At 34.6% G+C, this 27,697-nt stretch overlaps 3 protein-coding genes and 1 long non-coding RNA gene across 7 annotated transcripts; 3 read left to right on the top strand and 1 right to left on the bottom strand.

Moving 5' to 3' along the window:
* The first annotated feature begins 431 nt into the window (after positions 1-431).
* LOC108324295 (putative disease resistance protein RGA4) lies at positions 432-5,436 on the top strand. 2 transcript variants are annotated; one of them, XM_052877646.1, is made up of 2 exons: positions 432-1,889; positions 2,886-5,436. In XM_052877646.1, the coding sequence occupies exons 1-2, from the start codon at positions 491-493 to the stop codon at positions 5,348-5,350; spliced, it is 3,864 nt and encodes a 1,287-aa protein (XP_052733606.1). In that variant the 5' UTR covers positions 432-490; the 3' UTR covers positions 5,351-5,436. The 2 variants fall into 2 exon arrangements, with proteins under 2 accessions (XP_052733606.1, XP_017412697.2); XM_017557208.2 differs by having other exon boundaries at positions 432-5,436.
* Positions 5,437-8,123: 2,687 nt separating this feature from the next.
* On the top strand, positions 8,124-11,911 carry LOC108324174 (putative disease resistance RPP13-like protein 1). Its single transcript, XM_017557032.2, has one exon. The coding sequence runs from the start codon at positions 8,291-8,293 to the stop codon at positions 11,759-11,761; it is 3,471 nt and encodes a 1,156-aa protein (XP_017412521.1). The 5' UTR covers positions 8,124-8,290; the 3' UTR covers positions 11,762-11,911.
* A 1,035-nt stretch (positions 11,912-12,946) lies between these two features.
* Positions 12,947-13,921, bottom strand: LOC108324825 (uncharacterized). Its single transcript, XM_017557752.1, has one exon. The coding sequence runs from the start codon at positions 13,919-13,921 to the stop codon at positions 12,947-12,949; it is 975 nt and encodes a 324-aa protein (XP_017413241.1).
* An 8,461-nt stretch (positions 13,922-22,382) lies between these two features.
* Positions 22,383-26,789, top strand: LOC128196805 (uncharacterized). 3 transcript variants are annotated; one of them, XR_008249188.1, is made up of 4 exons: positions 22,383-22,983; positions 23,139-25,776; positions 26,269-26,345; positions 26,437-26,789. It is a non-coding gene; the product is annotated as an uncharacterized LOC128196805 (long non-coding RNA). The 3 variants fall into 3 exon arrangements; XR_008249189.1 differs by lacking the exon at positions 26,269-26,345; XR_008249187.1 differs by having other exon boundaries at positions 26,269-26,789.
* Positions 26,790-27,697: the final 908 nt, after the last annotated feature.

Genomic DNA, 27,697 nt, shown 5'->3' with positions numbered 1-27,697 from the left:
TAACTTCAACAAAGTCATCAATATCTCTAAAGATATTCTTGTGTTCAGCCGTGTGATCATTGTGTTTAACCGAGGATATATATTGAAAATTATATGAAATGTTATCTTTGTTTGAGAGAGTTGTTACATAATGCAACGAGTATGAGCTACATAATACAAAGATTGAACTTTCAATAAATCTCTCAAATTGTAGTAAAAAACCTGGAATATAAACTTCTGCACATTATCTATTTTTTTGAAAATTAAACGAGTTGAAAATTGAAACACAATTTAATAGAAATGATGGAAACAGAATCACGGCCACTTAATCATTGATGGAAAACATCTGTAAGTTTGTGTTGATAGGAAGACTTTAAATTTTTTGGTTGACTATTATGGTCTTCGAAAAAAATGACCTTCTGCACTGCATTATTCATTGGATTGTCATTGACTTTCTATTTACTCATTCATTCAGATCACTCATTTCAATTCCACAAATCCACTTTCTACCATGGCTGCCGAAAAAATTGCCGGTGCTCTAGTGTCCACCTTTGTTGAGAGGACTATTGACAATTTGGCTTCTCGTTTTGTAGACATATTTCGTGGAAATAAAAGCCACAAGAAGCAGTTAAGCAACTTGAAGGTGAAGCTCCTAGCCGTTGATGTTGTGGCTGATGATGCAGAACAGAAACAGTTCACAGATCCACGTGTGAGAGATTGGCTTCTCGCAGCCAAAGATGCCGTGTATGATGCAGAGGATCTCCTGGAGGAAATAGACCATGATGCTAAAGAGGTTGGGAATCCCCTCACTTCTTTTATCAGTTTCTTTGAAAATAAATTTGAATCAAGGATGGAAAAACTCATTGAAGACCTAGAAGATCTTGCAACACAAAGTCATCTTCTAGGTTTGGAAAGAGGTCATGATTTTGGGGAGGGATCAAGATCGGGCAGTAAACTAACATCAACATATTTGCCAAACGATAGTGTTATCTATGGCAGAGATGATGACAAAGAATTTGTCTTTAACTGGCTCACATCTGACATTCCCGACAACCTATCTATACTTTCTATAGTGGGAATGGGAGGGGTGGGTAAGACCACTCTTGCCCAACATGTATTCAATGATCCAAGGGTGGATGAGGCTAAATTTGATGTCAGAGCCTGGGTTTGTGTTTCAGTTGAATCTGATGTTTTCAAAGTATCAAGAAAAATTCTTGAGGATGTTACTAGATCACCTGATCATAGTTCAGATACAGATATGGTTCACAGAAGATTGAAAGAAAAATTGACGGGCAAAAAATTTCTTGTTGTTTTGGATGATGTTTGGAACGAAACCCTATCTAATTGGAAAGAGGTGCGAAAACCCCTTCTTCTCGGAGCCCAAGGAAGTAGAATTGTTGTGACTACCCGTAGTAAGGAAGTTGCTTCTACCATGTTTTCAGAAGAACGCTTTCTAAAGCAATTGCAGGAAGATGATAGCTGGGAGTTGTTTGCTAAACATGCATTTCGTGATGATACTCAACCAAATCCAGAATGCAGAGAGATTGGCAAGAAGATTGTTAAAAAATGTAAAGGACTACCTCTTGCCTTGAAAGCAATAGGAAGTCTATTATACAACAAATCATCTGTTTCAGAATGGGACACTGTGTTCCAAAACGAGATATGGGAAATTCCAAAAGATCGTTGTGATATTGTTCCCGCTTTAGCATTGAGCTATGTCCACCTGCCTTCCCATTTGAAGACCTGCTTTGCTTATTGTGCCTTGTTCCGCAAGGATTATGAGTTTAAGAAGGAAGAGTTGACTCAGTTGTGGATGACTGAAAACTTTCAACAGCATAGTAAGACTCCGGATGAAACTTGCCAACAATACTTCAATGATCTATTATCAAGGTCCTTCTTTCAACCCTCAGGTAATGGGAAAGAACTATTTGTCATGCATGACCTTCTAAATGATTTGGCAAGATACATCGCCGGAGACATATTTTTCAGGTGCAAAGATAGTCAAACAAATAATATACAAAAAGTAACTCGGCATTTTTTATTTGAACTTCCTAACTTTGGACGCTTTCATGAATTTGGAACTTTATGCAAAACGGAAAGCTTGCGTACATTTCTACCAACACCAGATAGGAAACTGGATTACTTTCATTGGTTTTGCAGTATGTCGATACATGAATTGTTCTCCGAGTTCATGTTCTTGCGTATTTTATCGCTCTCTCATTGTTCTAACCTTTTAGAGTTACCTGATTCTGTCGGCAATCTTAAACTTCTTCGTTCCTTAGACCTCTCTCATACTGCAATAAGAAAACTACCTGAAAAAATATGTTCACTATCCCACTTGCAAATACTGGAGTTGAACTATTGTACATATTTGGAAGAGTTGCCCATAAATTTGCATTTACTTACTAATTTGTGTAGCCTTGAATTTAGGTTCACTAAAGTGAGAAAAGTGCCACCAGGTTTGGAAAAATTAAAGAATCTTGTAGTAATGATGAATGTCTTTTATGTTGACCATAGCATGGAGTCGGGTATTCAACGGCTAGGAAAGCTTAATAACCTTTCTGAACACCTAGAAATTTGGGGACTGCAGTGCATTAAGAATCCTGAGGATGCATTAGAAGTCGATTTGAAGAATAAAACACACCTTGTGAGGCTGACATTGGCATTGGAGAGGACTGGGAACTCTATTGATTCAAAAAAAGAAGAAGACGTAATTGAGAATCTGCAACCTTCCAAAAACTTAAAGGAGTTGTCAATCTTAAACTATGGTGGGAGTAAATTTCCAAACTGGTTACTAGAAGATTCGTTACCAAACCTGGTGTCCTTAGTGTTGCTCAATTGTAAATCTTGCCAACATTTACCTCCGCTTGGTCTTTTGCCATTTCTGAAGAGCCTGTATATTTCAGGGTTTGATGAGACCGTGAGCATTGATGCTTATTTTCATGGAAACAACTCTTCTTCATTTCAATCCCTTAAAAAGTTGGAGTTCTCCGATATGAAGCAATGGGAAAAATGGGAATGCCAAGCTGTGACAGGTGCTTTTCCAAATCTTCAAATTCTTTCTCTGAAGAAATGTCCGAAACTGAAAGGACAGCTGCCAGAGCTACTTGTTCCTTTGAAAACACTAAAAATTACACGTTGCCAACAACTTGAAGCTTTCCCTCCCAGGACTCTAGAATTAGACCTACGTCACTGTGGAAAGTTGCAATTGGATTGGGCTCCAATGGAATGGCCTAGAATGGACGGGCACCACATGACAGCATTTTTCTCTGAAAGTGATGGGTCCCACACTCTTGATGATTTGGAAATTGTAGAGGTAATCAGTGATGGCTCTATCCCTCTAACGACCTTTCCACTAGACTCCTTCCCAACAGTCAAGAGACTTGTTCTCTCTTGGTTACGTAATCTAGAGATGATTTCACAAGATCAAGCTCATCATGATCATCTACTGGATCTGACAATCACAAGATGTCCTAAATTTGAATCGTTGTCTGGAAACATGCGTGTGTTGTCTCTTACATCGCTATGGATAGAAGACTGTCCAAGATTTAAGTCGATCCCTTACGGAGGTTTGCCATCAAATTTGGAGAATCTGACAATCAAAGGGTGCCCTAAGTTTGAATCATTACCCGACTCTGTTGGCAATCTCAAGCTTCTTCGTTCCTTAGACCTCTCTGATACTGCAATAAGAAAACTACCTGAAAATATATGTTCACTATCCCACTTGCAAATACTGGAGTTGAACTATTGTACATATTTGGAGGAGTTGCCCATAAATTTGCATTTACTCACTAATTTGTGTCGCCTTGAATTTAGGTTCACTAAAGTGAGAAAAGTGCCACCAGGTTTGGAAAAGCTAAAAAATCTTAAAGTAATAATGAGTAACTTTAATGTTGACCTTATCATGGAGTCGGGTATTCAACGGCTAGGAAAGCTCAACAACCTTTACGAAGACTTATCAATTGGGGAACTGCATGACATTGAGAATCCTCAGGATGCATTCGAAGCTGATTTGAAGAATAAAACACACATTGAGAGTCTGACATTGGGATGGGAGAGGACTGGGAACTCTATTGATTCAAAAAAAGCAGAGGACGTACTTGAGAATCTGCAACCTTCCAAAACCTTAAAGGAGTTGTCAATCTTTAACCATGGTGAGAATAAATTTCCAAACTGGTTGCAACAAACTTCAATTTGGAATATGGTGTCGTTAGAGTTGAACAAATGTAAATCTTGCCAAAGTTTACCTCCGCTTGGTCTTTTGCCATTCCTCAAGAAGCTGGTGATTTCAGGGTTTGATCAGATAGTGAATATTGATGCTGATTTTCATGGGAAGAACTCTTCTTCGTTTAAATCTCTTGAAACATTGTATTTCTCCGATATGAGACAATGGGAAAAAAGGGAATGTAAAGTTGTGACAGGTGCTTATCCATGTCTACAACATCTTTCTATAAGCTTTTGTCCCAAACTAAAAGGACAATTGCCAGAGCAACTTGTTCCTTTGGAAACACTACACATTACAAACTGCGAACAACTTGAGGCTTTCGCTCCAAGGGCTCTAGATTTAGAACTACGTCACTGTGGAAAGCTACAATTGGATTCGGCCATGAAAAGGCTCGTAATGGGTGGGCACAACACGGAAGCATCCTTGCTGGAAATGGTTGGATCTAACACTCTTGAGCACTTGGACATTTCTTCATCCCTGGAGTCCATGAGTGATGACTGTGTCTTTGTAAGGACCTTTTCACTAGATTTCTTTCCAATACTCAGGACCCTTAATCTTAGAGGGTTTGGTAATCTACAGAAGGTTTTACAGGATCACGCTCATTATCATCTCCAGGATCTGACAATCAAAAAATGTCCTAAATTTGAATCATTATCTGGAATCATGCATATGTTGTCTCTCAAATCACTATGGATAGAAGATTGTCCGAGACTTGTGTCGTTTCCTGATGGAGGTTTGCCATCAAATCTAAATGACATGAGACTGAGTAATTGTTCTAGACTTGTTTTCTCACTGAAAGGAGCTTTCGGAGACCGTTCTTCTTTGGAAAGCTTGTGGATTGAAGGAATGGATGCAGAATGTTTTCCTGGTGAAGGCTTGCTTCCACTCTCTCTTACTTCTTTAACAATATGTGATTGTCCAAATCTAGAAAAGTTAGATTATAAAGGTCTTTATCAACTCTCATCTCTCAGAAGACTGACTCTTGTTAGCTGCCCTAACCTCCAATGCTTACCAGAGGAAGGTCTTCCAAGATCAATTTCATATCTTTGTATAGGCGATTGTCCTTTGCTCGAACAGCGTTGCCAGACAGAAGGAGGGGAAGATTGGGAAAAGATTGCTCACATTCAAAATCTGAATATATTGTAATGTTGTTTGTTTCGAATAGTGATGCATTTGGTCGGCTACAATTTATTTAAGATCATGAAATGGCAAATTGTAATATTATTTTAATATTTTGTCCGTTCAGCGCGGTAGCTTAGTTGTGGTTTGTCGGCGTCGTCTTGTCGTTGTGTGATCGTTGTTGCTTTGGTCTCACGTGTTCGTTGTTAACGGTTTCTTTTGTTGGTGGAGGAGTGGACTGATCTTCCTCCTTGTCGCAGGTGTAGGGATCTTTGACGCTCTCTGCAGTTTGATAAAATACAATACTGCACCTATTTGCATCAAGTATAATGCAAATTCTTAAAGAATATAAAAAAATTTAAAAATAAAAAATGTAATATAAGTTTTAGAATATTATAGAAAAGTTTAAGATATAAAGGAGAAAAAAATAAAAGATAAAAATTTAGAATATCTCACGTAAATTGTAGCTAACATTATTAAGAATAATTTATAAATCTATAAATATTTATGTATTCTTTTATTTGATGTAAGACAATATTTATTACAACTATGACAATTTTCTTTCAATTACTATTTTCACATTCTACTATTTTTACATTTTTTCTATTCTATTAACTATTTCTTTTGGGAATACAAGTGTGAGTCTAAGTCTCACGTTGGATAGAGACTGGTGTCAATCCTTTATATATGGTTGGACTCATATCTCATTGGTATTGTGTCTCCCGAACAAAGATTGAAAAGACATGAAGAAGACTTAGTCAAAAATGTCTTTCAATCAAAACTAAAATTATTATCTCACAATAAGGATTATGAAGGAAATAAAAGTAAAGGAGAAATTTCTATGACTAATCAAGAAAAATATCCTCCATATGGCATATGTAGAGAAGTATTGTCGTAATAAAAATAAGCATAAAGCAAACTTTACCGAAGAACATAATAAGGAGAAACTCTTATTCTATGCTAGTCAAGAATCTCCTAATGAGAAGGAAGTTGATACTTGGACAATGGATGCAACAATGACATGATGAAAAGTTAAAGCATCTTCAAAGACATTGTTAAATCTGTCAAAGTTTGAGTGTGGGTACAACATAGGAAGGAAAGATTTCCTTCCAAAAGGAAATCTAAGCTCCTCCCTAGAAGATGGAGTTTTTCAAGTTCTTAAAAAAATTAATGATAACGCTTACATTATACATCTACCTAATGATTATGGAGAAAGTTCTAATTTCAAAATTAATGATTTGACTCCATTTGATGTAGGTACTAATTTGGGGATAAATTCGCTTCAAGGAGGGAATAATAGAGGAATGTCCCTTGATCGTTTAGAAGATGACTTGAGGAAGAGCCTTTGCATATCAAAGGACCTAAGAGAAGGTCAAGGAAAAAACAATCAGAACAATAAATCTCCTTTAGCCTCATGATGCTTTATGAATATTGAAATTTAAGAGACATGAAGATCATGGCTTGAAGCATAATTATAAAATAATTTAGGAAATTAAAAATATTTGCAATTTTCTTTTAATGGAAAATAATTGGTTTGTATTTATTTTTTTAATTTTTGAATTATTTTTGGGCTTAATGTATTTTGGGCTTTCTTTTGGAGTTTCTTAGGTGCCTTAAAATTTTGTGCTTGTATATAGGGATACAAAATACATATGTAGACACTTTTGAATCATAATATATGCATTTCCATTTTTTAGAGAGGATTATTTGGTTCTTGGATTAAAACTCTGATTCTTATAAACGATTAATATCTTTGTGACGAATCTTCACTTGACTTATCAATCTGCTAGATTGTCGTGTCCCCATCTTTGTCTTGTTCCGCATTATTCTTTGGTTTATTTTTGTTGTATTCCTTGAGAATTCACATTTAGAGAAGATTGTACTCTTTCCTGGACAGGATCATATCATTTATTAGTTTAGTTTTAATACTTTTTGTTTTGATAACTTTAGTTTTAGTCTTAGTTTTTATTAGTTCATACTTTTAATCTTGAAACTATGATGGAAACATTCAATACAAAATATTGTGCTAGATGTTTTGTGTTTTCTAGGTTTTAGGAAAAATTGTAAAAACAAATAAATTTTTTTAAAGAAATGCTATAATTGACGTTTATTAGTACACTAAAAGACATCAATTAACGTTGGTCTTCTTGGGAATAAAGTGTGAATCTAAGTCTCACATTGGATAGAAATGAGAAAGTAGTACACTATATAAAGATGAAAGATCCATTAACCTATTGCGTTAAGGTTTTGGATACATAGTGATGTTAATCCTTTATATGATTGAGCTTAGATATCATTGGTGTTTGTGTCTCTCAAGTGAATCTCCTCCTCAATGAACCCAACAGGTCTATATCATAACCAACCCCAATTACTTGGTTTTCCATTCCGAAGTTAAATTGACATCTCTAGCTAAGATGTTAGAGTTTAAACTAACTTCAAATATAAAAAATAATGGATGTCAAAACTCATTTTTTAGTAGTGATTGAATTTTCAAAGTATGTTTTTGCATAGTACCTATTTTAAAAAATAAATAAACTAATAGATAAATGATACTTTCACGAACATAAATTTTTTACATTTGACACTTTCCTTTCTTACTTTTTTTTTCTTATAACTACAAAAAATTCACCCTATTTTATCTTTTATTATGTGTGTTAAATGAAGGTAAACTTTTCTCATCCTACCATACTCTAATAAATATGATGGAAATAAATATTCATTGATGGAAAACAGCTGTGTAAATTTGTTTTGACGGGAAGACTTTAAATTTATTGGTTGATTATTATGGTCTTCGAACAAAATGACCTTCTGCACTGCATTATTCAATGGATTGTGATTCTCTTTCAATTTACTCATTTCCGTTCATCTGCATATTCCGTTTTTCTGTATCCATCTTCCATTAAATAGTTTTTCATCTAGATTATCTAAGCACTCACTCATTCCCATTCAACCACCCCATTTTCTACCATGGCTGTTCAATTGATTACCGATGCTGCTCTGTCCAAATTCTTTGAGAAGACTTTTGACATTTTATTTTCTCGTTTTGAGGGCATATTTCGTGGAGATAATAAATGTAAAAAGAAACAGATAAGCAACTTGAAGGGGAAGCTCCTGGCCATTGATGTTGTGGCTGATGATGCAGAACAGAAACAGTTCACAAATCCGCGAGTGAGAGATTGGCTTCTCGCAGCCAAAGATGCCGTGTATGATGCAGAGGATCTCCTGGAGGAAATAGATCATGATGCTAAAGAGGTTTGCAATCCCCTCACTTCTTTTATCAGTTTCTTTGAAAATAAATTTGAATCAAGGATGGAAAAACTCATTGAAGACCTAGAAGATCTTGCAACACAAAGCCGTGTTCTAGGTTTGAAGAAGGCTGATGATGTTGGGGTCTCAGGATGGGTCAGTAAATTACGATCAACATATTTGCCAAATGAAAGTGTTATATATGGCAGAGATGATGATAAAAAATTTGTGTTTGAGTGGCTCACATCTAACACTCACAACAATCTGTCTATACTTTCTATTGTGGGAATGCCTGGGGTGGGTAAGACCACTCTTGCCCAACATTTATTCAATGACCCAAGCATGAATAAGGATAAATTTGAAGTCAAAGTTTGGGTCTGTGTTTCAGATGAATTTGATGTTTTCAAGGTATCAAGAGCAATTCTTGAGGATGTTACTGGATCACCTGATGATAGCAGAGATACACAGATGGTTCACAAAAGATTGAAAGAAAAATTTACGGGGAAAAAATTTCTTATTGTTTTGGATGACGTTTGGAATGAAAATCAATCTAAATGGGAAGAGGTGCAAAAGCCCCTTGTTTTCGGAGCCCAAGGGAGTAGGATTCTTGTCACTACACGTAATAAGGAAGTTGCTAGTATCATGCAGTCAGAGGAACACTCCCTAGAGCAACTACAGTACGAACATAGCTGGAGATTGTTTGCTAAACATGCATTCGGAAATGATGATACTAAACCAAATCCGAAGTACAATGAGATTGATGTCAAGATTGTTAAGAAATGTAAAGGATTACCTCTTGCCTTGAAAACAATGGGAAGTTTATTATACAACAAATCATCTGTTCCAGAATGGGAAACTGTGTTACAAAGCGAAATATGGGAATTTTCCCAAGAGCGTTGTGATATTGTTCCCGCTTTAGCATTGAGCTATATCCACCTTTCATCTCATTTGAAGGTCTGCTTTGCTTATTGTGCACTATTCCCTAAGGATTATGAGTTTAGAAAAGAGGATTTGATTCAGTTGTGGATGACTGAAAATTTCCTACACTGTCATCAACATAGTAAGAGTCCGGAAGAAGCTTGCCAACAATACTTCAATGATTTAAAATCAAGGTCCCTCTTTCAACCATTAACTGAAAAGAAAGAAGTATTTGTCATGCATGACCTTCTAAATGATTTGGCAAAATATGTTGCTGGAGGCATATATTTCAGGGGCAATATTGATCAAACAAAAAAAATACAAGAAGTAACTCGTCATTTTTCATTTGAACTTGGTTACGACCGACATTTTGAAGGGTTTGGAACTTTATACAAAAAACAAAGGTTACGTACATTTATGCCAACAGGTAGGAGCATGGATCAACTTCCCTGTTATTGGAATTGCAAAATATCGATACCTGAATTGTTCGCCATGTTTAGCTTATTGCGTATCTTATCCCTCTCTCATTGTTCTGACCTTAAAGAGGTACCTGACTGTGTCGGCAATCTTAAGTATCTTCGTTCGTTAGACCTCTCTCGTACTGCCATAAAAAAGTTATCTGAAAGCATATGTTCACTTTCCCGCTTGCAAATACTGAAGTTGAATTATTGTAGCGATTTGGTGGAGTTGCCCTCAAATTTGAATTCACTCACCACTTTGTGTCGCCTTGAATTTATAAAGACTAAAGTGATAAAGGTGCCAGATTTGAAAAATTTGAAGAATCTTAAAGTAAAGATGAGTTCCTTTAACGTTGGCTGTAGTAGCGAGTTGGGTATTCAACGGTTAGGAGAGCTAAACAACCTTCATGAAAGCCTATCAATTGACGAGTTGGAGAAAATTGAGAAACCCCGGGATGTATCAGAAGCAAATTTGAAGAATAATACACACCTTGTGAAGCTAGAGTTGAAATGGAATTCAAGGAGGAAAGATAACTCTATTGATTCAAAAAAAGAAGAGGATGTAATTGACAAATTGCAACCTTCCAAAAACTTAAAGGAGTTATCAATCTTTAGCTATGGAGGCACACAATTTCCAGATTGGTTACTAGAAGATTCATCATGGGAGATGGTGTCCTTAGCCTTTAAGGAATGTAAGTCTTGCCAACGTTTACCTCCACTTGGACTTTGGAAAGATCTAAAGGACTTGAAGATTGGAGGACTTGATGGGATAGTGAGTATTGATGCTGATTTTTATGGGAACAACTCTTCTTCCTTTAATTCCCTTGAAAATTTAGAGATCTCTGATATGAAACAATTGGAAAAATGGGAGTGTAAAGCTGTGAGAGGCGCTTTTCCAAGTCTGAAACGTCTTTCAATAAGTAATTGTCTCAAGCTGAAAGGAGATCTGCCAGAGCAACTTGTTCCTTTAAATGATCTAAAGATTTCTCAATGTGATCAAGCTTTAACTGTTACTGCTCTAAAAGTGCGATGGCCTACAATGAAACGTCTAAAAATAGACGGGGACTACTTGGAAGCATCAATGGTGAAAATTGTTTGGCACTTCACTTCTCTTGAAGTCTTAGACATTAATTCACACTCGAAGACAAACAGTGATGAATCTGTCTCTCCGTGGACCTTTCCTCTACATTTCTTCCCAACATTAAGTGCGCTTAATCTCAGAGGGTTTCTTAATCTGCAGATGATCTCACAGGATGACCGTCATAATCATCTCAAGTATCTGACAATCGAAAAGTGCCCAAAATTTGAATCATTGCCTGAAAGCATGCATACATTGCTTCCATCTCTCATGAGGCTAAGCATATATGATTGTCAAAAACTTGAGTCGTTCCCTCACGGAGGTTTGCCATCAAATCTAAATTTCGTGAAACTCCAGAATTGCTGCTCCACACTTATTGGCTCATTGAAAGGAGCTTTGCGAGCCAATACCCTGAAAAGCTTGTGGATTGGACTCGTGGATGCAGAATGTTTTCCTGATGAAGGTTTGCTTCCCCTCTCTCTTACTTCTCTATGCATCTATTGTTTTGAAAATCTAAAAAAATTGGACTACGAGGGTCTTCGTCAACTCTCATCTCTCGAAAAACTGAGTCTTCGTGATTGCCCCAATCTCGAAAGCTTACCGGAGGAGGGCCTTCCCGAATCAATTTCACAATTTTCAATTTCGGGTAACTGCCCTTTACTCAAACATCGTTGTCAGAAAGAAGTAGGGGAAGACTGGGGAAAGATTTCACACATCCAAAACCTGGATGTGGAATGATATTTGGCTGAATGTATGTGCGCTGAGTTATCTCTTGGAAGTCCCACAGGAGGAAGGTGAATTCTAATAAATGAGTGCAAATCTCACTGTACAAAAACTCTACAAACTTTATAAACAGTGCAAATCTCACTCTATAATCCGGTTTCATGACATTCTTGAAATTCGTTTCCCAAAGTCTTACTAATATTTTAGATATGAAAATATTAAAAAAAAGATATATCATAAATGTTTCTTTAAAAAAGGTTATAATATATAATACTCATTTGTGTGTCTTAGAATACGAATAACTTCTCTTTCTGTATATCTGGTAAGTTGGATTCAAAATAAAATTTAATTGACAGTATTTAATTTTCAATTCTATAATTAAACTAATATGAAAAAACGGATCAATACAAACATTTAGTTGCAAACACAATTTTTTTTTTGTAAATGGTAAAACAATAGCCGAATAATAGTAAAACTATTAAAACATAATTTATCGAAAACATCCATCATTTAAAGATACTACTAGTATTAAATATGTGTAAGATACCAGAGTTTAAACATAGAATGTTATACAAACATCTCAGAATAATATTTACAAAGTCTTTTAAATATAAGATTAAAAAATAGACATGATGACGTAAATATTTGAACTATTATGTCTGCATAATTAATTTCTTAATATAAAATACTAACAATATTGATTTACTACAGAAAAAAATTGCAAATAATAACTAAAATACAACAATCAAATTTACTGCATATTTCAAATTAATTTTGCATCCAAATGATTTTCTCGTAAAACTACACCAATAAATTTTTTAATTTCACTTCTTAATATAATTTATACATAGTTACAGGACACGGTTCAACATGAATGAAAGAACCTGACTTCCAATTTGATGTTTACCATCTATATTGTTTTGTTTTGGAGCATGGTTGAAAGGCTGAACCTGCAAACTGGAAAATGGGTAGGGTTGGGTTAGAGGGTTCGTTTGGATGATTCGCGTGAAATTTTTTATTAAAGGTTTAATCCTTTCGGACATCCCTATTTGTGTAGGGTTGTTTCAAATAGGTCCTTGTATTTATTTTTATCTCAATTATGTCTTTATTTTTGTAAAATTGAATCAATTGGAACCTTGCCGTTAATTTCAATAGACGACGTTAAATTTATTGAGTCGTGGCACGCTGACGAAACAAATTTTAATGACGTGGATCAAATTCATTTGCACGTGGACCTACAGCACCGTCGAGTACTCTCCTTCTCTCCCCTCCTCCTCTCCCCCTCCCCCTCTCCCCGCCTTCGTCTTTCTCATCGATCTTTCCTCCCCCGACGACCAACTGCTCTCCCTCAAGAAGGACCTCCTCCTCCTCCTTCACCACCACTTCCCTGATCACGCCCTCGTCGCTCTCCTCACCTTTAGATATAGTATTTATCACGCCACGCAGCGGTTGGTCGTGACTCCGACTTCTGCTTTGCTTATGATCTGGACGTCTATTATCTCTCTTATCAGTTCGTTTAGTCCTACCCCGCTTGGGTAGGCTTCTCCCCACCCGCTCGTCCTTCCCAAACCTCCTCAGGTGCCCCGCCCGAATCAATTCCTCCACCTTATCCCTCAACACCGTGCAATCTTCAGTGATATGCCCTATATTTAGATGGTAGGTGCAATGTTTAGTTCCATCGGCTTTCTTTGAAGATAGAAAAGGCCTCAAGGGTGGAAGGAGATCGACACTTAGAGCTTCTTCTAGAATTCTAGCCCTCGGTGCGTTCAACGGGGTATACCTTTCAAATTTTGGCCCTTTTGGACCATCTCTATACTTTTGGCCTTTTTGGCACTCATCTGGGACGAACGTTTTCTTTCCCTCTTTCTTCTCTTGACCTGAAGTTGAATTATTATGCTCATGTTGCCGCTTTTGGACGACTCCCATCTCCTCAATTCTGATGAAATTAGCAGTTCTTTCTTGCAATTCATCTAGGGTCATAGGGGGTTTTACGAACAGTTTGTCCGCAAAAGAGCTAGGCCCCAACGCCATGGCCAAAGTACTAATTATGAATTTCTTGCCTACTCCCCTCACCTGTCGTGCGGTCTTGTTGTATCGGTCCATAAAATTTCTGAGACTATCTCCCTTCTCCTGCTTAATATTCGTTAGCTCCAGATACGTTAAATTTTGGGTCATTACTGGAAAAAAATTGTCGTTCAAACATGTTTCTCAGGATCTTGAAGTTGCTTATGGTTCTGGGCCGAAGCGAATGGAATCATGCTAAAGCCTCTCCCTTTATTGATAAGGAAAAAACTCTGCACCACACATTCTCATTGGGAGAATAGATGGCCATAGCATCGACGAAAGATCTTAGGTGTTCCTTCGGATCTCCTGATCCCTCATACTTTTCCAGAGCAGGAAACGCTCTTTCTGGATTTGTTCCTCCATAACTGTTGTCGTGAACGGATGAAGCGCCCTTGCCCGAGTGGTTGGAGCTGGGGGTTACCAGTCCTGCACGAGCTGGTCTCGCCGTGATCTTCACCTTGGTCTCCACTCTAGTCAGCATCCTGATTAGTGTCTTGTTTGGAGTCTTGATCAGATTCTAGGAATTCTACAATGGGTGGTGTCTGAACGCGTGCAGAAGACTGTTGATTAGCTTGAGCTTCTCTAGCTGCATCACACTCAACTCTCAAAGTTTTGATCTTCGTCTACATCGCCTCCATCCTTCTTCACATCTCCTGCATAAATTTCATCGGGTCTTGTGTCATCCTTATGGTCTCGCTAGGGTATCTTTGAAAGTCCCCGGCCCCATAGTGGGCACCAAAATGTTTCTACGAAAATAGGACAAGGATATCGCCTGTCACTTCTGCTTAAGAATGCTCTAGCCTCCACTATATTCAACCAATTGATTCTTCATATCTTTAAGTCTCCACACCTAAAGTTCTCCTTCAAAATGTAAGTCCTAAACGGAGGGGGGTGACCTACAGAAGACACTCAAGTCATAATTTATCTCTGGAAGTCTATTAGTAATGATTTAGAGTTGGAAAAAAGTCCCTTTACCTCCATAATAAACCTTTATTTATAGAATTTATGTTACCAATGAGGAGCATTGCTATCTTGAAGCTACTGTGAAATTTTGATGATTATAAAAGCTGAAGAATTGAAGACTCTAAATGCATCTTTTGTTAAACGCATTTTGTAGAAACAAATGTATAGGATAAAATATAATGATGTAAAAACTCTTAGAAGTTTTCGTATTTAGTGAGTCATTGCACAAATAATCGATTATCAAGAGGAATAATCGATTATCACGAGCCAGTTTAGAAGAGAGTTGCTTGCGCAAATAATCGATTATTACACAGAATAATCGATTATCACTGTTTCCTTTAATTTTGTCCAAGTCTCTGGAATAATCGATTATTGCTAGGATAATCGATTATATGTTTTTTGAAAACCCCATAACGGACACAAATAATCGATTATCACTTATGATAATCGATTATCAGTGGCAGTTGGGAGATGTCTTTTCAGTTTTTGACCCTGTACGAAACTAGGCTTATAAATAGAGGTCTTCACAACTCTTAGAAAGAACTTTTCAATTGAGAGTATTAGAGCTTTGTGCCTAAGGGAAGCTCTCTGTGAGTGAAAAGGATCTATGTCATTTTGAGAATACAGTTTGTCTGAGAAAGTTCTCAAAGTGATAGAGTGTTCTTGTCTGGTCTTGTGAATAGGAGAAGCTCGCGTTTTGTGTGTTAAAGATCGGAGCGGTTCTCTTCAAGTTGGCTGAGCAGGTTCTTCCGTTCGTTTGTCGAAGGAAGGTGTTTTCTATTCTTTGTTTAATTTGATTATCTGATTGTAATCTGCAAACCATATTTTAGTGAAAAAAAAGGTTAATCACTATTCATAGTGATTAACGACTGGACGTAGAATCTTTTGATTCGAACCAGGATAAATTTTCTGTGTTGATTTTCTTGAACTCTACACTCTTTAAACTCTTAGCACATCAACTGTTCGATGAAAATTTTAACTTGTGTTGTGATCGTTACACGCTTTCCGCTATCTATATTCTATTCCGCTACGCGAGTCTATAACGATACCGATTGTTCCAACAATTTAAAGGAATCTAATTAATTAATTTTCCTCTTAATGATCATTATTGCAAACCTTAATCGTTCAACGATAGGCTTTACGTCATTAATTGCATATTTAATGGTACTTAACGGTTGTCAGAATCGAGTGACCATATAACTTTTACTTGAACGTCTTCGCTTGGTTCATCATAGTCCTTTCCTCTCTATTGCTGACTACCGACTGGTTAACCTTGTTTGCTCGTAATAGCATGAAATTCCTATTACCGATCGGTTAGACTCGTGTCTATGGTAACATCTAGATTTTATTTTTGAATAAATTTAGGAGGATTGTCAAAAAAATAACCTACATACTCACATGTTGATTGACTCGTAATATTGCAACTACATTTAGTTTATTAATATTAATTAAAATGTATTAGTCATCCTTTCAGTAGCTCTTACCAGGACAAGGTATTTGTGTTTGTACAAGATATAGACACTTTAGAGACTATCTAAATATTCTATTTTGTCTCCTTTAAAAATTAAAATCATTTTTGTTTCGGTGTACATTTTCCTGTGTGTCTCTGTTGCTCCTGGATGTCTGGGATGCTTGCATTTCTTCAACTGTTGTCCTTCGTATTCACCAAAGGAGGGGGAGGTACCTGCAAAAATACTCCGACGCTCAAGTCAGATATGAGTTATGGAGCTGAAGCTCAGAAGAAGGTAATTGGATACTGCTCTGAAGTATTATTCAGGATCTCTAGAGCATAAAGAGAACGTACCTGGACTTGGGTCCTGTCACTGTATTTATAAAGAATAAAAATAACCACCTTACCTAAAAGTGTGGTTAGTGGCTTTGACTGATATTTTAACTGTTAAGATATTTATGTTATTACATAAATATCCTTACTACATAACATTTATGTTATTACATAAATATCCTTACTACATAACATGGCCCCCAAGTCCGAGTTAACCGTTGACGTGGTAACTATAGGACTTATGAGTTTGAGGGAGGCTGTCTTTGCTGTAATTAGAGAGCGTGTTCCTGGTCATTGCTCATGTGTGGATTGAACGTGACCGAGTGGTTGAATTTTGATGGACCAAAAGGAGGCGAAGCCAAAAAAAGCTGGAACAAGTGAGGCCGAACGTGAGGATACGTATGACCGAGCGGTAGAGGCCGAGTGGCATGCGAGGCCGATCATGAGGACGCTCTTTGACAATTGAATGTTGAGCGTTGAGGCCGAACGACTGACTGAGTGTGAATGTCGAGTGTATTGATAATGCTTTGTGCGACAGTGGGAGTGTATCCTGATCAGACTGGGTGTTCAAGGGTGAACATCGGCCAGTGGGAGTGTATCCCGATCAGACTGGGTGTTCAAGGGTGAACATCGGCCAGTGGGAGTGTATCCTGATCAGACTGGGTGTTCAAGGGTGAACATCGGCCAGTGGGAGTGTATCCCGATCAGACTAGGTGTTCAAGGGTGAACATCGGCTGAACATCGGCCAGTGGGAGTGTATCCCGATCAGACTGGGTGTTCAAGGGTGAACATCGGCCAGTGGGAGTGTATCCCGATCGGACTGGGTGTTCAAGGGTGAACATCGGCCAGTGGCGATCAGACTGGGTGTTCAAGGGTGAACATCGGCCAGTGGGATTGCTTCAGGATGATCGGCTTTCAAGTGTCCGCTTTTATGTACAAGATATGTTTATCTGCACTGTAAGAAATAATATTAAGCTGTAAGCATATGGGTTTTGATCAAGTTGCAAACCTGGTGGCCGAACGTTAATAGGACGTGCCATAGATGGTCGAGCTGTAGATGTCGAGAGGCCGAGTGTGAGGCCAAGTGTTTGGACGCTCGTTCACAATGATGAGCGAATGGCCGAATGGTTGAGCCCATGGATGGCCGAACGTCATTGAGGACCAATGTGCGAACATCAGTTGTAGTAGAATGAGCGAACGCTGGCGGATTCGAGTGGACGAACGATATTGAGCGGGTGGCCGACACTCCATTATCCGACGAACGTTATTGAGCGAACGTTGTGCATTCGAGTGGACGAACGCTTGGGATCCGAACGTTGTCGAGCGTTAAAGTCTGAGTGCGAGGACGAACGCTCGTCACATGGCTTGTCGAACGTTCGGATCCAAATGGTGAGGGCGAACGGCAAACAACAAGGACGCTCGAACACAGGCTTTGGCGAGCGCTTCTTGAACGCTCGTTTGTACTGGACTGTCGAACGTTCGGATCCAAATGATGAGGGCGAACGGCAAGCAGCAAGGACGCTCGTACGCAGGCTTTGGCGGGCGCTTCTTGAACGCTCGTTTGTAATGGACTGTCGAACATTGAGGCCGAATGCGGGAGCGCTCGTATTGACGAATGGTCGAGCGGTAGGGATCAAACGTCCTCAAAACCGAAAGGCCGAACGCAAGGCTGATTGCGGGACGTCTCAGGACGAACGTCCTTGACGTACGCGAGTCTGAACTTGCGGCGCTTCAGGACGAACGGTTGTCTGCTTGAACGCTCGTCCACAGGCACTATCGAGCGTTTAAGTTCGAAGGGTGATGACGAACGGTCTGCTTATTGAACGCTCGTCCACATTGAGTGTCGAGCGTTCGGATACAAAGACGAGGACGAGCGGCTGATGTTTGAACGGTCGTCCACATTGAGCGTCGAGCGTTCGGTTACAAAGACGAGGACGAGCGGCTGCTGTTTGAACGCTCGTCCACATTGAGTGTCGAGCGTTCGGTTACAAAGACGAGGACGAGCGGCTGCTGTTTGAACGCTCGTCCATATTGAGTGTCGAGCGTTCGGTTACAAAGACGAGGACGAGCGGCTTCTGTTTGAACGCTCGTCCACATTGAGTGTCGAGCGTTCGGATACAGAAGGCGAGGTCGAGCGGTCTACTGTTTAAACGCTCGTACACATGCTGATTGTCGAGCGGTTGAGTAGCACGTGAGGTCGATGATGAGCCAAGAGATGAACGCTCGACAATCTAATGGCCGAACGATTGGCTCTAATAGAACGAACGTCGTTGGCGTGAGAACGGTTTGGACGCTCGACACGTGAATGCTTGTCACATGGCTTGTCGAGCGGTATTTGAACGCTCGTTAACAAGGATTGTTGAGTGGGGTTGGAACGCTCGTACACGAGAATTGACGAGCGGTCGTGCAGTGTGGACGCTCGTACACACGAATTGACTAGCGCTTTGCGAACGCTCGCTGAACCAAATGACGAACGCTCTAGGCCGAACGTCAGAGGAATGCAATGGCCGAACGTTGATGTCGTACGAGGGGCTGAATTTCGGACGTTTCAGGACGAGCGTCATTGACGTACGCGAGGCTGTATTTGGGACGTTTCAGGACGAACGTCATTGACGTACGTGAGGCTGGACGTGCGCAAGACGTGGATGACGCGATTGTTGCGGAACCGAACGAGACGTGGATGGCGCGATTTTTGCGGACGACGTGGAGGCCAAACTGAATGACGCGTGGGTGGAGCGAGTCTTGCGGAAGACGTGGAGAATGGGTCTCCCTAGAATCCCTTCTGCCCAAAAAACCCTAGAATCAGCCCTATTTAGATAGTCTGGGATGCTTGCATTTCTTCAACTGTTGTCCTTCGTATTCACCAAAGGAGGGGGAGGTACCTGCAAAAATACTCCGACGCTCAAGTCAGATATGAGTTATGGAGCTGAAGCTCAGAAGAAGGTAATTGGATACTGCTCTGAAGTATTATTCAGGATCTCTAGAGCATATAGAGAACGTACCTGGACTTGGGTCCTGTCACTGTATTTATAAAGAATAAAAATAACCACCTTACCTAAAAGTGTGGTTAGTGGCTTTGACTGATATTTTAACTGTTAAGATATTTATGTTATTACATAAATATCCTTACTACATAACATTTATGTTATTACATAAATATCCTTACTACATAACAATTTTAATAATAGTAAATATAAAATAAATCTCCGTAATCATAGCATATTATAACAATTGACTTCACACAACACAACATGCATAAGACTCAGGTCTTGTTTAATAAATAACACTCCACTATTTCTATTTGCATTTATAATAATTAACGATTATATTTGTTTCATCAAACACGATAAAACTAAACATTTTTAAATAAAAAATCTTAAGTTAATCTAAACATCTAAATATAATATTATCAAATATGAATCATAATCTAAAATATGTTCTTTAAAATTATTTTAACTCATATAAAATGGAATTCCTATAAGCTCATTCCCACTACATAGTTTAAAACAATACTTCAATTGTCCCGTCACATAATTATATTTTCTCCAAATTACGAATTTTATTCCTCTCCATCTACGACGTCAAGCACAAGCACTATTAACATATACTATTAAATTCTTTTTTATATATATTTCTCACTCTATTGTTTTATTTTCATGTCATAATAATTTTACTTAAAATATAACATGATATCATATCTAATAAAATTAAATCCCAATAGCCTTAAGCATATATATCATTTGGTATTCACTCAATTTTTACACCATAAAATCACAAGTAACTATACGAATAAATATAGAATGTAAACAACTACAATAATAACTTTAAAAATATCTCAATTGATTAGCTATTAACCTCGATAATCAAATACTTATATTTATAAAATTTATATTTTCTTTCTTAATTTAATTATTCAATATTCTTCCCACTTTCTCATTATTTCAATATTAGTTAATTATTTTTTATGAAATGGTAAAAAATACGGTAAAAAAAATAATATGATCAAATATTCAATATAAAAAAAATATATTCATTTATTCAATATTAAATATTGAGAAAGAAATTATAATTTTATATATTTCAAATTAAAGTATCAAATAAAATTCAAAACATTTTTGTAAATGTTAATGAAACTTAGTTGATGAAATTTAGAAATTCTTTACAAAAAATATTCAAATTAAAAAAAATGTGTTAAATTTTTCTTTACTTTAATTTTTTTTAATTTTCATAAAATATATTTTTTATACTATAATAAAAGTTATAATATACCACTCGATCAAAATTATTAAACAAAAAACAAAAAATAAATCGATAATAATTTAAATCTAACATTTTGAACTTCAATATGTGTTGAATAGAAATACAAAAGATTCATTACAATCACAATAAATGAATATATTAAATTAAGTTTATTTATACAATTACAATGATAAAATTAATGAGTTAAAATATAAAAATTATTATATAAGCAATATCAAAATAGTATTATACATTATAACAACAAATAAAAAATAAAATATTAAAAAAATTATGAATGCCTCTTAGAAAGAGTTTGATAGACCATTAAATCAAATCACACAAAAGAAAAAAATATATAATTAGAAGTATGATAAAAGGAAAAATACTTTAGAAATCTAAGAAAATGTTTCAAATATCAACTAAAAAAATAAAGAAAATAATTTTTTTAAATGAAAAATTTATGTTATTGAAAAATTAAATTGAGAGCTAAACATTCTCATGTGAAACATATAGACAATACATAAAAAAATTAAAAAAGAGTCTAAATATTTAAATGTAAGATATAAAAAATATTTAATTGACATATATAACTTAAATATAATTGACAAAAGTTGTGATAAGAGGAAAAATATCTTGAATATGAGAATAAATTTCATTATAAACCAAATAATTAGAAAAAAACAAAATATATATATAGATATAGATATAGATATAGGGAGGGAGGGAGGGAGGGAGGGGGAAGGGAGAGAGAGGGATGCAGATAGAAAGAAAGATAGAGAGGGGGATGCAAAAGAAGATGAGTATTATTATGGGTATGAAGATGGAAAGGTATATGTATATTTTAATCCTCTTCTTCAATTGAAAGAATCTAATATTATCTTTATATTATTAGATTGTTTATTTGTTATCTCTATATTAACTAAATATTAACCTTAATAATCAAATACTTATAATTATGATAATTTTATTATCAAATACAAAATATTTATTTGTTATTATATTTAATACTAACTATTAAATTTATGATAATTATATTTTTTTCTTATTTATCCAATATCCTTCTAAATTACCATTATTTAAGCTACATTTTAAATACAAAATCAGTTCTTATTTAGTTTATTACATGTTTAAATCCTCACTTTTCTTTTCTTTGTAAATAATTTTATTTTGGACTAGCTATTTGTACATATGTTGGTGTTAAGAAGATTCACCGTTATATTGAAGAACTGTGGTGACCCTGAGAAAAAAAATCAGTAACAAGATGGAATTTTACAAGCCTAGAGAAACATTTATTTGACTAAATCGATACTTTTTTTCATTAAGTAAAATTTTATTTAATTTATACCAATTTCACCAAGTTGATAATATATTATGATGCATATTCTACAATATTATGATTTTATGTCTATTTTCATGTTTTAAGAAATTAAATTACTGGTTTTATTTAATAAAAATAATTAAATAATGATAGAGTTTTTACAACCACACATTGAATAGACAGTGGGTCTCCTATTCTCTATATAAACTCCGCCTAAAACCCTAGAAACTCACACAGCTCCCTCTCATCTTTCCTTTCTTTCTCGCCGCTTCCTTTTCATCCTTTCTTTATTCTTCTCATATTTTTTCTTTCGTCTTCCTTTTCTTTTCCTTTCTACTTATCCATATTCTTGTTTCTGCTTTCTAATACAGAAAGTTTTGATAGAGTAGATCGTCATATTTTTAAATTTATAAATACATGAAACCTTAATTTATATTAATATATTATGTCATAATAATAGTTTACTTGTTTGAAAAACATGCTTTAAATTATCAGGATCTGGTTTATGTATTTCTATGTTTTGAATATAATTTTACATATACAACCACTCAAGATTTTCCTTTTTTTTCATTTAGTGGTAAGCATTATTTTTATTTTTAACAATTTCTTTCGATATATATATATTTAGTTACATTAACAAATCACTTCATTTATTCATATCATGAAAGAAAGTAAAATAGTCCATGTATCTCATAAATTTAATGCTTAAATTTTTTTAGACATTATATTAGTTTATACAACCAGAAACTGTGGCAGAAAGATCTTATTCACAAATTATATTTCTTATTATTGGATCTTCTAAACCACCTGATTTTGCAAACAGGTAAAGAAATCCAACAATATTATTTACAAATGTGATTTTGCAAACAGGTAAAGAGATCCAACAATATTATTTACAAATCATATTTATTTACTGTCCTTAATTTATCGTATCATTTTGAAACTCACTTTAAATTATATGATATTTATTTACAAATCATATTTATTTACTGTTATCTCATCCTTTAAACCATGCTATTTTGCAGACAGATAATGAATGGAACATCATTGTGGAGGAAAGGAATGGAGATGCATATATTAGGTACTATTAGTATTTTGTTTATCAAAATTATTTTTAACATTTTCCCTTGTTATTCAAATCTATTAACTATGTTTACATTCTAAATTTATTAGTAATCAAATTTAAGGATTGATAATTAATTGAATCAAAATATATACCTAATGGATTGTCTATGCAGTATTTGAAATCTATTGTGAAAGGATGAAAATCTATTATAACTAATATAAATGTTAAAGTTTCATCATTTCATAATATATTTTAGGTTTAATAGGTTCGGAAGTCCCTATATTTGTGGGTTCGTTTCAATTGGGTCCTCCAATTTTGAAAGTGATCAATTTGGTCCCTAATTTAACAAAATTGAGTCAATAATACCCTTTCCGTTAAATACAATGGACGTCATTAACTTTTTAAACATGTGGTATGTTGAAGCATCCTTCAAATAAAACTGTGCCACCTGCAAATAAAAGGATGCCTCAACATGCCACATGTTTAAAAAGTTAACGTCGTCCATTATATTTAACGGAAAGGGTATTATTGACTCAATTTTGTTAAATTAGGGACCAAATTGATCACTTTCAAAATTGGAGGACCCAATTGAAACGAACCCACAAATATAAAGACCTCCGAACCTATTAAACCTATATTTTATAAAACTGAGTACAAGCCATTAGTCACATGTTTAATATAATTAAATTTTAATATATCTGATAAATATACGAGAATTCATAAATTAAAATATTTCAACTGATACCTTAAATGAATGAAATATAAAAAAAAGTATTAAAATGATTAAGAACATTATCAATCTTCACTATTATATATCAAAATTTATATAATATCTAAAATCAAAGAACTATGCTGTTAATAAAGTTAATATTCGATCTTTCACAGTAAAGACAATACATAATGTAGAAAAACTCATCATGTTAGCATCCAAGTTTAATGCAATAATCTAAGTAAGAAAATATATAAAAGCATTACTTTTGTAAGAAATATTAAACAATGTCATTAAACAAATATCACTTAAAAGGATAAAAGTGTATTTGTCATAATAATATTAATAAATTATTCAATGAATTAAAACTTAACCGTTATAAAATAAACATTTCATTATCTGTTGCAGTGACTTGGATGCTAATATAATTAAGGTAATGAGATTTTGTATAATATGTAATGTTTTTTCTGTGAAAGATCAAATGTATATTTTATTAACAGCATAATATCATATAAGAAAATTCCAAATGTATTTGATGTATATCAAATTTGGCATTATCTTATTTATTCATAATTAAAAAAATTTAGCTAATTTCATGTACTTATAAATAGTACATGTTATTGTGCAAATAGATAAGAAGAGATGCAATATTGTGGAGGAGATATTGCATTATCATCATATGATTCACCAAAATTATTTTTTAACATTGCTTAATATTGTGAATTGATTAAGTTTTTCTGTGTAGTTAGTACATTAAGTTACATGTGTTAATTAATTTGAGAGTGTAATTTGTTAATATTTTATGTTTTGTTGTTCTTGCAACCTATTCTTTACAGCTACTTGTATTAATGAAATTTGATAATCAATTTAATGCTTTTTTATATTATTATGGATTTTGTTAGATATATTGGTTAGAACTTCTTATTAATTGAATTTATTCAATAATTAATTGGATCCATTTACCTGACTAATGAATTGTATTTGTAATTTTGAAAATCCTATATGAAAATCTATTATTACTAATGTAATGGTTAAAAGTTCATCCTTTTATAGTATATTTTACAAAAATAGAAGCAAAACCCATTAGTCAGATGGATTCAAATTATTGTAAACAACATAACATAGTACATGAATAAACATAATAGATGTAGGCATGAATAGAATAGGTTTCCAGAATAACAAAACTTGAAATAATGATATATTACACTCTCAAATGGATTAATGTATGAATGTCCTTTAATGAACTAATATTACAATGCAATTAACAAGGTGAGTTAGAATGTAAATTCTGACAGCAATTTTATTGAAACATCATCTAAGAGCACACTCTCCTTCAAGTTTGAATCTGAAATCTGATGCAACATGGTGGCTTCAGCTTCCACAATCATGTGGTTTAGATGTTCATTCAAAGATCTCAATGGCTACAATGTATTTATATGTATCTAACAATTTCAGTGTATTCGGTTTTTATTTGTTTGCAGCATGACGTGTAATAGTTTTTATTTGATTAAATTAATAATAATAATATTATAGATGTGATTTATTATTTGTTTGTAACGTTTTATGTTTTATTGAGAAAATTGACACACAAGAAAAGCATAATTTTATCTCAGACACTGTCTTCTGGAAATAATTAAAAAATATTGTCCTTTTCTATAGTGAGTGAATACAAATGGCAGCCATGCAATGTTCAGATTCAAATTCAGTACTATTATTTCTTGGTTTAATGCAATTATTTCTCTGGTTTTCAAAAGTGTTCTGTGGCTATAAATACATGGATCATTTAGCTACCACAATCAAAACACTTAGAATTTTCATCGTTATTCATATTTTCTTTCAACAAAACATATCTTGCTGATAAACATTTTGTTGAAGTTCAATTCCAGAGGTTTGTTCTTCCATCTTAGACTTGCAGAGTGAATTTATTTATGATGCCTTTAGTTTTTGTGAATGTTTCTTCCTTTCATTTTCAAAAACCCTTGTTGGGATTCCCTTCAATACATTTGATACATTTCTGTATATCAGATTAAACTTCAATTATTCCACTTACAAAATTTTCTTACTTGGATGAAACTAAATCATATCCATAACATTATTAGTACGAAATAAATGGTATATAAAATACAAACAAAAGGCATGCATGCAGCACCATCATTATGCAGTGCAATATGAAGGACCAACCATGGTGATATATGTTGGTGGAAAAATCACTCATCAACTGCAATATACATAAACTAGCTAGATTCAAGATATGTATATCATGTTCCTAAGTTAATAATATTAGTAATTTGTTGCTTATCGTGATAAAGTTAAACAAGCACAATTTTCCTTTTCATTATGATTAATATGTCCTATTATTCCATGTGATTTTGCAAACAAGTATAAATCAAGGGATGACGCTGTTAATCAAATCAACCATTTTATCTTTTATAGCAAAGACATTACAATATGGCAAAGGTAAGAAGTTTTATCATTTTACACAAAAATGCCAAATCAGATATTCAGTAGCTCGTGCATGGAAATAACTGAGTAATACTTTTTTTTTAAGGTGATGCTTTTCTTGGCTTTCTGCAATGGCAGAACTCATGTGTGGAAACAGCAAATATATTAAAGCAGCAGCATTTGTCCTCCTATGTCAGATCAAAGACATGCATTGGTTTTCATATAACGAGGTAAAAATTTAATGGAAGCATCTGAGGTAGTGACAGGATTCCAAGGCAGGACGCATGGAAACGAAAAAAAAAAACTTTGACCGAAAGTTTGACCAGTCGAATTCTCCTTCTTTCTGTCAGATGTTTCATTGGCTTTTCATTTTCAGAAAATTTCTCATCTTTCTCAAGAAACTTAGTTGAGACACTTTCATGTTGGAACTTTGGTGAAGAAAGTAAATATTTTATCTTTTATTAGTATTTTTATTATTATCCTTTTAAATTGTATATTTGTTTAAATCTTTTTATATTGTCTAATGTGTTTTTAAAACCCTTTTTTTTATGTTTCAAACTATTTATGCAAATTTAAATAAGTGTTAAGGGGAATTCTTAGAAAGATTTGTTGAAAGTTGACTTTGTTTAGCTTAACTTTATCTAAATTTACTTTTTATTAATTATTAGTGCACTAAACGATTATTGTATTAAATGAGTGAGTTCTAATTGATTGCATCAGAGATAACAATCTACATATTCTTCTCACCAAAACATAAAGCTTAAGAAAATCATATCTAGCTTTACCAAAAAAATTCATTCTTTGGACTTTACAATATATTTTCCTTTTAAAACATTATAAAACAGTTTATGTATCTTAGTTTAAGTAAATATCATTAACAAACACAAAACCTTTTTTTCCAATTTCTTTTACCTAATATAATAAATAAAACAGATAGATCTGAACAGCATTTATATGTTGAAGTATTTTTGAGATGCTAACCTGATTATATGATTTTGCTGTGAAAGATGAAATCTTTTATTAGATTAGCAGCAACATTTCTTTACTTTTGATACATTGAGATAACATATACTTCCATGCATTTGTTGAAATGGTTTAGAACATGGAATAATAGAAAATATAATTTCTGAATATCATCTCTCTGCCATACTTACTCAGAAAAAAAAAACCAAAAAACTTGCAACCTCAGAGCATAGCAAATAAAAGCTAAAGAAACGAAAAATTACGTTTTAATTTAGCTGTTTTAATTAAAGTATAGAGTACTAACAGAAAATTTAATGAAAAGTAAAAAGCAAGTTTTTAATGAAAATTTACAACAAAGAAATAACAGTGGTATAGATTTTAATATAATTTCCTTTAAATTTAAG

This window comes from Vigna angularis, chromosome 5, assembly GCF_016808095.1.
Source record: "Vigna angularis cultivar LongXiaoDou No.4 chromosome 5, ASM1680809v1, whole genome shotgun sequence".
Lineage (NCBI taxonomy): Eukaryota > Viridiplantae > Streptophyta > Magnoliopsida > Fabales > Fabaceae > Vigna > Vigna angularis.
This window is presented reverse-complemented; position numbering and strand designations above follow the sequence as displayed.